The 13,340-nt window shown below is 38.3% G+C and overlaps 1 protein-coding gene across 1 annotated transcript in view; it reads right to left on the bottom strand.

Annotated features, from left to right (window-relative positions):
- Nucleotides 1–13,340, bottom strand: part of COL6A6 (collagen type VI alpha 6 chain) — a 117,545-nt gene that overhangs the window by 66,032 nt on the left and 38,173 nt on the right. The window contains exons 18-19 of the mRNA XM_032630447.1: nt 10,618–10,683; nt 8,981–9,034 (exon numbers count right to left, since the gene is read on the bottom strand). Of these exons, the coding sequence (XP_032486338.1) occupies nt 8,981–9,034; nt 10,618–10,683 (120 nt within the window). The remainder of the gene's footprint in view (nt 1–8,980; nt 9,035–10,617; nt 10,684–13,340) is intronic.

Below are 13,340 nucleotides of genomic sequence, written 5' to 3'. Positions count from 1 at the left end.
CTACCAGAAAACTACTAGAGCTAATCAATGAATTTGGTAAAGTAGCAGGATACAAAATTAATGCACAGAAATCTCTGGCATTCCTATATACTAATGATGAAAAATCTGAAAATGAAATCAAGAAAACACTCCCATTTACCATTGCAACAAAAAGAATAAAATATCTAGGAATAAACCTACCTAAGGATACGAAAGACCTGTATGCAGAAAATTATAAGACACTGATGAAAGAAATTAAAGATGATACAAATAGATGGAGAGATATACTATGTTCTTGGATGGGAAGAATCAACATTGTGAAAATGACTCTACTACCCAAAGCAATCTACAAGATTCAATGCAATCCCTATCAAACTACCACTGCATTTTTCACAGAACTAGAACAAAAATTTCACAATTTGTATGGAAACACAAAAGACCCCGAATAGCCAAAGCAATCTTGAGAACGAAAAAAGGAGCTGGAGGAATAAGGCTCCCTGACTTCAGACTATATTACAAAGCAACAGTAATCAAGACAGTATGGTACTGGCACAAAAACAGAAAGATAGATCAGTGGAACAGGATAGAAAGCCCAGAGATAAACCCACGCACATATGGACACCTTATCTTTGATAAAGGAGGCAGGAATGTACAGTGGAGAAAGGACAGCCTCTTCAATAAATGTGCTGGGAAAACTGGACAGGTACATGTAAAAGTATGAGATTAGATCATCCCTAACACCATACACAAAAATAAGCTCAAAATGGATTAAAGACCTAAATGTAAGGCCAGAAACTATCAAACTCTTAGAAGAAAACATAGGAAGAACACTCTATGACATAAATCACAGCAAGATCCTTTCTGACCCACCTCCTAGAGTAATGGAAATAAAAACAAAAATAAACAAATGGGACCTAATGAAACTTCAAAGCTTTTGCACAGCAAAGGAAACCATAACCAAGACCAAAAGACAACCCTCAGAATGGGAGAAAACATTTGCAAATGAAGCAACTGACAAAGGATTAATCTCCAAAATTTACAAGCAGCTCATGCAGCTCAATAACAAAAAAAAAACAACCCCATCCAAAAATGGGCAGAAGACCTAAATAGACATTTCTCCAAAGAAGATATACAGAATGCAACAAACACATGAAAGAATGCTCAACATCATTAATCATTAGAGAAATGCAAATCAAAACTACAATGAGATATCATCTCACACCAGTCAGAATGGCCATCATCAAAAATCTAGAACAATAAATGCTGGAGAGGGTGTGGAGAAAAGGGGACACTCTTGCACTGCTGGTGGGAATGTGAATTGGTTCAGCCACTGTGGAGAACAGTATGGAGGTTCCTTAAAAAACTACAAATAGAATTACCATATGACCCAGCAATCCCACTACTTGGCATATACCCTGAGAAAACCAAAATTCAAAAAGAGTCATGTACCAAAATGTTCATTGCAGCTCTATTTACAATAGCCAGGACATGGAAACAACCTAAGCGCCCATCATCGGATGAATGGATAAAGAAGATGTGGCACATATACACAATGGAATATTACTCAGCCTTAAAAAGAAATGAAATTGAGCTATTTGTAATGAGATGGATAGACCTAGAGTCTGTCATACAGAGTGAAGTAAGTCAGAAAGAAAAAGACAAATACCGTATGCTAACACATATATATGGAATTTAAGGGGAAAAAATGTCATGAAGAACCTAGGGGTAAGATAGGAATAAAGACGCAGACCTACTGGAGAACGGACTTGAGGGTATGGGGAGGGGGAGGGGTGAGTTTTGACAGGGCGAGAGAGAGTCATGGACATATACACACTAACAAACGTAGTAAGGTAGATAGCTGGGGGGAAGCAGCCGCAAGGCACAGGGATATTAGCTCGGTGCTTTGTGACAGCCTGGAAGGGTGGGATGGGGAGAGTGGGAGGGAGGGAGACGCAAGAGGGAAGACATATGGGAACATATGTATATGTATAGCTGATTCACTTTGTTATAAAGCAGAAACTAACACACCATTGTAAAGCAATTATACCCCAATAAAGATGTTAAAAAAAAAATCTACAAATAACAAATGCTGGAGAGGGTGTGGAGAAAAGGGTACCATCCTACACTGTTGGTGGGAATGTAAATTGGTGCAGCCCCTATGGAGAGGTTTCTCAAAAAACTAAAAATAGAGTTGTCATATGATCCAGCAGTCACACTCCTGGGCATATATCCAGACAAAACTATAATTCAAAAAGATACATGCACCCCTAAGTTCATAGCAGTAATGTTCATAATAGCCGAGACATGGAAGCAACCTAAATGTCTATCAACAGATGAATGGATAAAGAAGCTGTGGCACATATATATGATGGAATATTACTCAGCCATAAAAAAGAATGAAATAATGCCATTTTCAGCAACATGGATGGACTTAGATATTATCATATTAAGTAAAGTAAGTCAGAAAGAGAAAGACAAATACCATATGATATCACATGTGGAATCTAAAATTGGAGACACATGAACATATCTATGAAACAAGCAGACTCACAGACATAGAGAACAGATTTGTGGTTGCCAAGAGGGAGGGCAGGTGGGGGAAGGATGGATTGGAAGTTTGGGATTAGCAGACGCAAACTATTATATATTGAATTGATAGACAACAAGGTCCTACTGTATAGCATGGGGAACTATATTCAATATCCTGTTATAAACCATAAGGAAAAAGACCATATATATATGTATATATATATATACATATATGTATATATATCTGAATCACTTTTCTGCACAGCAGAAATTAACATAACATTGTAAATCAACTATACCTCAATAAAATAAATTATAAAACAAAGAAATATGGGTTTCAAAAAAAGCAATCATATCCACTTGGTCATTTCAGGAAAATCTTCCTAGAGAAAGAGATTTTTGAGATGGGTTTCACAGGATGTGTAGGAGTTTTACAGGTAGAGAATGAAAGAAGTCTTTCTAACAGAAACTACAGCCTAAGTAATGAAGCAGAGGCTGGAAACTAGGAAGAGTGTTTGATAGTCTGGGTCAAAGGTGAGAGAAAAGGGGAGTAACAGGGTTACTAGGCTGAAAATAGTAAGCTGAAGGGTTCATACTCCATTTAAAAGAAACCACAGGGCTTCTTGGAGCAGAAAGTATATGTGCTTAGACTTGGGCTTTAGGTGGATACATCCAGTTGTGGTAGGAGAAACCGAATGCAACCCTATATTCAGGCAAAGTAAGGGATGTGGAACTTGTTTTTACATCCAAAATCCTTCTCTGGTTCACTGTCACAGTGTTTGAAACACTATCAATAAACATTTGTTCTCTGTGTCTTTCACTTGTATTTAATAAAAGAAAAAACAAAACAAAGAATTGGAAATGTGAGGTGGTAATATTTCTTGACAGTAAGAGATATATAATTCTCAAAGAGGAAAGAATGATTATTAAAAAAAATTAAAAATTAGGAGGTTAGGGTATGTTTGTGATACATATTTTAGCTTATGATGATGTTTAGACATTGACTCCCTGCAATGAAAGATGAGGACATAGTATTTTGGAACTTTCCCCATACCTTTTCCCACTTTTCTATTTGCAGATGGTTTTTAGATGGTTAAATGTATAACATTTACATTTTTTCCTGTAATCATTATTTCTATGGTTTAGTCTTATTTATACACAAAGGATCATGGGGGTTATATTGCTTGAGTTTTTGAAGGCTTGATCATATTGATTACTTATATGCTTAAAGGACATTTTAGGTAGGTATAAAGATCTTGGACCACTTTATTTCCATCAGAACTCTGTAGCCATTGTAATGCTCCCTATTGTCCCTGAATGTTGAGAAGGCTGAAGACAGACTGAGTTTTCTATCTCTATTGCTTGGAAATTCTTGATTCTTCTTTTCCATAATAAGTTTGGGAATTTCACTGCAATGTGGCTCAGTGTTGATATTTTTGTATCAGTGTTTTTCGCTGAGTCAGAGTATGCCTTTTCTTTCTGCATATTTGAGTCTTTGTTTCAAGAAGTTATCTTTTATTACATTTTTGAAAATTTTTACATTACATTTGGTGTGTTTAATAACACAAATTGTACATTTATTGGCTCTCCATTGTCAGTATTCCATCTCTAGCACTGCTTTTGTGGCTTCCTGATTACCATATGCCTGGATATATTTTCAGTCATCCTTGTTCTAATTTTTTGTTGCTTCTAATATATCATAGTTCTACATGTATTTCCTTTTCCATTGCTCCCCAAGCACTACCAGTTTGCTTCTTCACTTTCTATTGTCTTGTCAGATCTTTAGACTCTTAGAGCAATCATTTGTCTTAATTTTTTTGGAGAAATATTTGCCAGAGTTATTCTTCTTTATCATTGAATACTTCCTCTTCTAATGAGGGTTTATCTGTCCTTTGCTCATGTAGTTTTCCTCCTCTTCTCTTGCAATTTCTATGCATAGGTCCTGATTAATAATCATCCAATTAATTCATAATAAAGCCTATTAATATTTCTGATTATTAATCACTTTTGAATAGGGCTACCCATTTACTGAATAACTGTATGGGGTGTAGCTGGACTTGTGACAGTAAACTTGATACAGATATGTTGTTTCAAACGCTTTGTCATTGTGAATTATTTCTTTTACTTATGGCTACCTCTTCCTTCAAATTTTGGCCTTTAAGAGACATGAACTCACACAAAGCCCCTTAAGTCATAGTTTCTTTGAGTTGTAACCGTTACTGTTTCTTCTGTCTTTGCAGCCTCCCTGGCCTAGGCTACTAAGTTGTAATTTTAAAAATGGAACAGTCTTCAGTTTCTCATTATTTCTGCCTCCTCTGCTAAACCGTATTTGTATCAGTATATTCCCATATCTTCTCAAAATCTACAGTACCCCTGGATTTTGTTCATCAGCTTTTTCAGGACTAGAGCAGGTATTTTTAGATACATCTGATCCCTGATTCAGGTTTGAGTTGGTATGTGTCAGCTTCCAAAGCCTGCCTTATTAGGATCCAGATTTTAAAACAGTTGGCCAAACATGAAAAGATGTTCAACAACACTAATCATTAGAGAAAGTCAAATCAAAACTACAATGATGTATCACCTCACACAGGTCAGAATGGCCATCGTTAAAAAGTCTACAAATAACTAATGCTAAAGAGGGTGTGGAGAAAAGGGAACCCTCCTACACTGTTGGTGGGAATGTAAGTTGGTGCAGCCACTATGGAGAACAGTATGGAGGTTCCTCAGAAAATTAGAAATACAGTTGCCATATATGATCCAGCAATCTCACTCCTGGGCATATATCCAGACAAAAGAAAAGACACATGCACCTCTATGTTCATAGCAGCACCATTCATAATAGCCAAGACATGGAAGCAACCTAAACATCCATCGACAGATGAATGGATAAAGAAGATGTTGTATATATGTACAATGGAATAACACTCAGCCATAAAAAAGAATGAAGTAATGCCATTTGCAGCTACATGGATGGACCTAGAGATTATCATATTAAGTAAAGTAAATCAGAAAGAGAAAAATACCATAGGGTATCACTTATATGTGGAATCTAAAATAGGACATAAATGAACTTATCTATGAAACAGAAACAGACTCAGACATAGAAAATAGACTTGTGATTGCTAAGTGGGAGGGTGGGTGGGGAAGGAATGGATTGGGAGTTTGGGGTTAGCAGATGCAAACTATTATATATAGAATGGGTAAACAACAAGGTGCTAATGTATAACACAGGGGACTATATCCAATATCCTGTAATAAACCATAATGGAAAAGAATATGAAAAAGAATGTGCATATGTGTATAACTGAATCACTTTGCTGTACAGCAGAAATTGTAAGTCATTGTAAGTCAACTATATTTCAGTAAAATAAAGTAAAATAAAACCTCTAAAAAATAAAATAAAATAAAATAGTTGGCCAATACCGTCACCATGCATGGCTTGAAGCTGTAGTCATTCTTTGTTAATTTATTTTAAATTTCTTTTGTTGTTTTTGGTGAGTTGCACAGAAGGGGAACAGTATTAAAAAACCCCTTGACTGTGCCATCTTTAGCTGGAATTTACTTTTACTCAATGACACTGCTGAATCTATAACCCAAGAAAGGGCCATATTTCTCAGGAGTTGTGTGATTTAAATAATACATGGTGTCACTGCCTTAGCCTGTAGAGAGATTATAGCCTCTATGAAACAAGAAAAGTACATCTCCCATGCCAGGATTTTTTGGATGATATTCCTTAAGTTCAAAATATTTTCCTGGGGTATGTAAACTGGCTACACCCTTTCAGAAAGTAAAATAAATAGCAAATGTATTTTTAAAATCTTTAGATGCATTAAAAAGGGCTTTCCCAACAATTAAATTCTACACATTTTAAACATAATCCCTGTTCTTATTTCCATTTTCTGTGCCTTGCAAAGAAGAATGTGTTCCAAGACATAAAAATATTTTCCCGATGGAGTATAGTATAGCTGGTTCTATGAACTTCTGCTTTGAAAATACAATGCATAATAAATGAAATGTATTAAACTACTCTTTATTTGTGCTCAATTTTAAAACATTATATATATATATATATTTTGGGAGTGGTGGAGGAAGTTGGAAAAGGCTGGATAACTAAATAAAGAATGGAAAGAAAATGTTGCACAATGAGAAGAGACAGGTCTAATTTAGAACCCAATGCAGGCATTTAAGTGTATTTTATTAAAGTTATCTCTTCTTAATGGATAAAGATTTTGTTTTATAATGTCAGTACTTTCCCAAGAAGTCAAGCACAGAATCTTTTTTAAAAAGTACTTAGTGGGGGGCTTCCCTGGTGGCGCAGTGGTTGGGAGTCCACCTGCCGATGCAGGGGACCCGGGTTCGGGCCCCGGTCCGGGAGGATCCCGCGTGCCGCGGAGCGGCTGGGCCCGTGAGCCATGGCCGCTGAGCCTGCGCGTCCGTAGCCTGTGCTCCGCAGCGGGAGAGGCCGCGGCAGTGAGAGGCCCGCGTACCGCAAAAAAAAAAAAAAAAAAAGTACTTAGTGGGGGCTTCCCTGGTGGCGCAGTGGTTGAGAATCTGCCTGCTAATGCAGGGGACACGGGTTCGAGCCCTGGTCTGGGAGGATCCCACACGCCGTGGAGCAACTAGGCCCATGAGCCACAACTGCTGAGTCTGTGCGTCTGGAGCCTGTGCTCTGCAACAAGAGAGGCCGCAATAGTGAGAGGCCCGCGCACCACGATGAAGAGTGGCCCCCACTTGCCACAACTAGAGGAAGTCCTCACACAGAAATGAAGACCCAACACAGCAAAAATAAATTAATTAATTAATAAACTCCTACCCCCAACATCTTAAAAAAAAAAAAGTACTTAGTGAAAAAAATAACAACAAATGAAAAAGACCCCAAAAGGTTTCGTAAGCAAGTGACTTAATTTTGCTCTCAGATATATTTTTTTTTTTTTTTTTTTTTTTTTTTTGCGGTACACGGGCCTCTCACTGTGTGGCCTCTCCCGTTGCGGAGCACAGGCTCCGGACGCACAGGCTCAGCGGCCACGGCTCACGGGCCCAGCCGCTCTGCCGCATGTGGGATCTTCCCGGACCGGGGCACGAACCCGTGTCCTCTGCATCGGCAGGCAGACTCTCAACCACTGCGCCACAGGGAAGCCCCTCAGATATATTTTTATAGGCATACATTACATATAATCTTTTTAGCAATATGGAGGTTCCTCAAAAAATTTAAACACAGAACTACCATATCATCCAGAAATTCCATTTCTGGGTATTTATCCAAAGAAACAAAAACACTAACTCAAAAAGATATATCCCCATGTTCATTGCAGCATTATTTACAATAGCCAAGACATGGGAGCAACCTAGGTCTCCACTGATGTATGAATGAATAAAGAAAATGTGATACACACACACACAATGGAATATTATTCAGCCATTAAAAAGATGGAAATCTTGCCATTTGTGACAACATAGATGGACCTTGAAGGCATTATGCTAAGTGAAATAAGTCAGAGAAAGACAAATACCCTATGAGCTCACTTATATGTGGAATCTTAAAAAACCCAAAAAACCCCAAAAATCAAACTCATAGATACAGAGACTAGATTAGTGGTCGTCAGACGTGAGGGATGGGGGTGGGGGTAAAATAGGTGGAAGGGGTCAAAAGGTATAAACTTCCAGTTATAAAATAAATGGTCATGGGATGGAATATACAGCATGGCAACTATAGGTAATAATACTATATTGTATATTTAAAAGTTGCTAAGAGAGTAGATCTTAAAAGGTTTTCATCACAAGAAAAAGAATTCATAACAACGTGTGGTGATGGATGTTAATTAGACTTACTAGCTGAATGGTGGTCATCTTTAATATATACATATATGGAATCATTATGTTGTACATCTGAAACTAATACAATATTATCTATCAATTATATCTCAGTAAAATATATATATTTTAAAATTTAGCACAAATAAAAACCAGTTTAATATATTGCATTTATTATGCATTCTATTTTCTGAGCAGGAGCTCACATAACCATATATTGTAGTCCACCCAAGAAACTATTTTTATATCTTGGAACACACTCTTCTTTGCGAGTCAGAGAAAATGGAAGTAAGAACAGAGGACTCACACCAGGACTGACTGTTCTAAGCAGTCATAAAACTGGGCAGAGGAATGGAGTCTTGGACTTTAAGCCTCAGCTGGCCTAGTGAATAGGCCAAACTTTGACCACCCTTCCCCTAGTCGGCTGCTCTTGTGTTCTCTTTGCCCAGCTCTTTCCTCTGATTGGTAACTTCCCCTGCAGCCAGCACCTTCCTGCCTCAGCTTCAGGGCCCTTCCAGAGTCCTTTGCCAGCTCTGTCCCAAGTCAATTTCCCTAAGGTAGTGAGTCCCAGTGGAACCATCCTGCCCACTCCCACCATCAACCATTTCATCCCAATACAGGCTCCTCTGCAGTGGGCTGACTTGTCTATGGGGGTTCTTACTGTCTTTCTTCTGGAGCCTGGGGTTCCAGGGGGGCCTGGCCAGCCTCTTCTTCCCTGTCAAAGGAACAGACAGATGTATGACAATAATGACACAACATTGACATGTGTGCTCCAACATTGGCTTGTTGTGCTCCTGGGAGGGTGGATGGGGACACACCAATTAGAGTTATCCTCCCTATGGGATGTGGCCTTAATCCACTGGTCACAAATCATATCTCTCTGTGGGTATGACTTCATCTGTTCACCACCACTGTCTAACTTGTGTTTGGGCTATAAGTTAGAGTATTCAAATCAAACTGTCTCTACTGTGTTGCCACAGAGTGGATAATTGATGATCCGTGTGTCAGCGATGGCTACAACTTGTTTGGATTTCTACCTTTGGACTCCTTGCTCTGTCTGGCTAAACTTTGTAGATTAACACCCTAACGTGAGTAAAATCTCACAATACACACAAGTCTTCCCAAGGTAGAAAAGGGGGGAATGACTATGAGTCTATAACAAGACTTACATTTATCCCTTAATAAAAATGGCAGGTAACATTTACTGAAGGTTTATGATGTAGCAGGGTCTGTCATCGAATTCCCACCATCCCCTTTAAAAGTAAGCTATTTGTCCTATTTTGAAGATGAGAAAATTGAGGTTTACAGAGAGTACCTTGAGGTCACAGAGCTGGTAAGGAACAGAGCATGAAATATGACCTAGGCCTTTTCCCAAAGCAAAGATCTTTCTACCATATCAGACCTCTCCCACAGGTGGAGTCACCAAAGAACTTCCTTACCAAGAAGATCCAGAGACACACATTTTCCAGATAATTATTTTTTTTAATTCTGAAAAATCTCATATTTCATGAGATTAATAGATCTACCAGACCTTGTTCTTGTTCTTTTTTTTTTTAAAGATTTAATTTTATTTATTTTTGGCTGTGTTGGGTCTTTGTTGCTTCACGTGCGCTTTCTCTAGTTGTGGCAAGGGGGGCTACTCTTTGTTGCGGTGCACAGGCTTCTCCTTGTGGTGGTTTCTCTTGTTGTGGAGCATGGGCTCTAGGCACATGGGCTTCAGTACTTGTGGCTTTCAGGCTTCAGTACTTGTGGTTCGCGGGGTCTAGAGTGCAGGCTCAATAGTTGTGGCACACAGGCTTGGTTGCTTTGTGGCATGTGGGATCTTCCCAGGCCAGGGATCGAACCTGTGTCCCCTGCATTGGTGGGTGGATTCTTATCTATTGTGCCACCAGGGAAGTCCTGATCTTGTTCTTTTTTTTATCATGTACTATGTATAACATGACATCTTTTTAGGCTATGTGTCCTCTGGATCCTGGGAAGGCCAAAAACTTTTTTGCTAGTGCTTTCTATCAGCTGCCTTACAGTTTAAGTTAGAGTTTAGATGTTTGAGACCTCAGTGGTATGGCTTGGTGAAGAAAGTCACCCCAAATTCAGAAGAAGAGAATGTGTCTTAAATCCCAGGGTAGTAGATAAAGAGGAATAAAAGATCATTCTGCTCCTAAAAATAGTTTTTCTGTATTAAGTATATTCACTCTGATTCCAAAATCTTTATATGCCTTTCGTATTCTACCACTAAAACTCTGAGCCCCACAGTTGTCACATCATCACATGTTTACTTCCAAAATCTCACACAGTTACCTGTCTTCCGTGTTCCCCTTTCAAGCCATTGGGTCCTTCTATGCTATTGTCAAATCCAGGAACTCCCTAAAAAATAGAGAATAAAGAGAAAAATTGATAGGCTTTGAAACTTTTTCCTTAAAAATGTAATTTGTGTGTAATACACCTGGTCACCCCCCGAAAAGGTGAAGAGAAGGTCAACCCATTTGAAAGCAGAAATAGGCTAAATTATAAATGGTTTACAAATGTTTTCTTTTCCTTCCATGCTTTGCATTATCAGAGGAGAGAGAAGACCTAAGATGAGTGTGTGGGGTTGAAGTGAGAGCTCATGATGGAAGGCAGAGCCCAGGGAAGCAAGGGTGACATGACTTGTGTTTAGGTATTTCTTTCTTGCTACTACCATATTTCTCTTAACTTCTGGTCTTCTTTCTTGAGGCCTCGGCAAGTTTGTACTCGAGGGTTGGTAGATTTTACTCTCCCCAGCCCTTGGGAGAAGGCAAAGATTTTTTTGTTTCGTTTGTTTTTATTGAAGTATAGTTGATTTACAATGGTGTGTTAGTTTCAGATGTACAGCAAAGTGATTCAGTTATATATACATATATATCTATTGTTTTTCAGATTCTTTTCCCTTATAGATTATTACAAAATATTGAGTTCTCTGTGCTATACAGTAGGTCTTTGTTTGTTATCTATTCTATATATAATAGTGTGTATATGTTAATCCCAAACTCTTAATTTGTCCGTCCCCTACCTTTCTCCTTTGGTAGCCATAAGCTTGTTTTCTATATCTGTGGGTCAAATGTAACTAAATTCATTTATATCATTTTTTTTAAGATTCCACATATAAGTGATATCATATGATATTTGTCTTCTCTTTCTGACTTACTTCACTTAGTATGATAATCTCTAGGTCCATCCATGTTGCTGCAAGTGGCATTATTTTATTCTTTTTTGTGGCTGAGTAATACTGAAGGCAAAGGTCTGTAACGGGTTCCACCACAAGAACAAGAGGACCCTGAACAGCGCTGAGGACTGTACCTGCCGCCCACCCTCTCTTTCTCCTCCTGGGTCCTTGGCCGCCTTCTAACCTCATTTGCTCATTCCTAGTTTTCTGGTTTTCAGAAAATCCTGTAATCTTGAGTTTTTCTCAATATTTATACAAACGTTCCAGCAGGAACTCATTGAAAACAGGCACACATTATGGGATGTTATCCTTGGCAGGCCAAACTGAAAGCTTTCTATCTTGGGTAGTTAGGACCACAAACAGAGCAGCCATGATGCCTGGATGATCAATTGAGCCAGTCAACTCGTCAAAGCTCTAGTAAATGGAGAGAGAATGGCAATTATCCAGTCCTGATGAGAGCCAGCTGCCTGGCTGTTTGGCTGATAGCAGATTAGATGACCTTCATCAATCAATAAGTAATTTGAGATCACCAACAGGGACACAGCATCATTCCAGATACATCAGAAGCTTTTTAAACAAGCAGTTCCTACACTCACAGAGCTTATAGGCTAACAGAGTGAAAAAGATGGGCTTAGAATTTACTTTATAACTGATAGCACTAAAACTTACATGAATAAATATTTCTCTCCCCCACATACCAAAGCCAAAGATTATTTTCTTATGTCTTCTGTTTTACCCTTAGGTTTAAATATTTGTTAAGTTTTCCAGGCAGGTATACCTAAATTACAATATTAAAGAATTGTATTTCCATGAGAAAAGTAAGGAAGAAAAAGGAAGGTAAAGTACAAAATTTTCTTTCACTGGGTGTATACACTTCTTACTATAGTCCAACTCTGCACTATTTAATTGAAGAGATGACATAAAAAATCATATAGCAGCACATTGTACAGAACAGAATGTTTCACTTTCAATACAGACCAGCTGTGTGGTCAGTCTGAATATGATCTGGCCAATTTTATGAAATTGGACAAAAGAGCATCATCTAATACAAATTTTTGATTAAACACGGGCTTCTAATAATAATATGCTTTAGAATTATGAACCTTACAAAGCTCTGTAGCTCAGACAAATGAGCTAGCTCAGTTTTCCCCCAAGATTACATGAGATTTAACCATACCAATGCTTTCTTAGGTCAGCTCCCAAGGCGATAGAAATAAAAGCAAAAGTAAACAAATGGGACCTAATCAAACTTATAAGCTTTTGCACAGCAAAGGAAACTATTGACAAAATGAGAAGAAAACCTACAGACTGGGAGAAAATATTTGCAAATGATGTGACTGACAAGGGCTTAATTTCCAAAATATATCAACAGCTCATACAACTCAATAACAAAGAAACAAACAACCCAATCAGGAAATGGGCAGAAGACCTAAATAGACATTTCTCCAAAGAAGACATACAGATGGCCAACAGGCACATGAAAAGATGTTCAACATTGCTAATTATTAGAGAAAGGCAAATCAAAACTACAATAAGGTATCACCTGACACTGGTCAGAATGACCATCATTAAAAAGTCTACAAATAACAAATGCTGGAGAGGGTGTGGAGAAAAGGGAACCCTCCTACACTGTTGGTGGACATGTAAACTGGTGCAGCCACTATGGAGAACAGTGTGGAGGCTCCACAGAAACTAAAAATACAGTTGCCATATGATCCTGAAATCCCACTCCTGGGCATAAATTAGGCATAATTCAAAAAGATACATGCACCCTAATGTTCATTGTGGCACACTTTTTAATAGCAAAGATGTGGAAGTAACCTAAATGTCTATCCCCAGA

This window comes from Phocoena sinus, chromosome 4 (genome assembly GCF_008692025.1).
Source record: "Phocoena sinus isolate mPhoSin1 chromosome 4, mPhoSin1.pri, whole genome shotgun sequence".
NCBI classification, from domain to species: Eukaryota; Metazoa; Chordata; class Mammalia; order Artiodactyla; family Phocoenidae; genus Phocoena; species Phocoena sinus.
The sequence above is the reverse complement of the archived record's forward strand: the minus strand, read 5'-3'. Positions and strand labels throughout refer to the sequence as shown.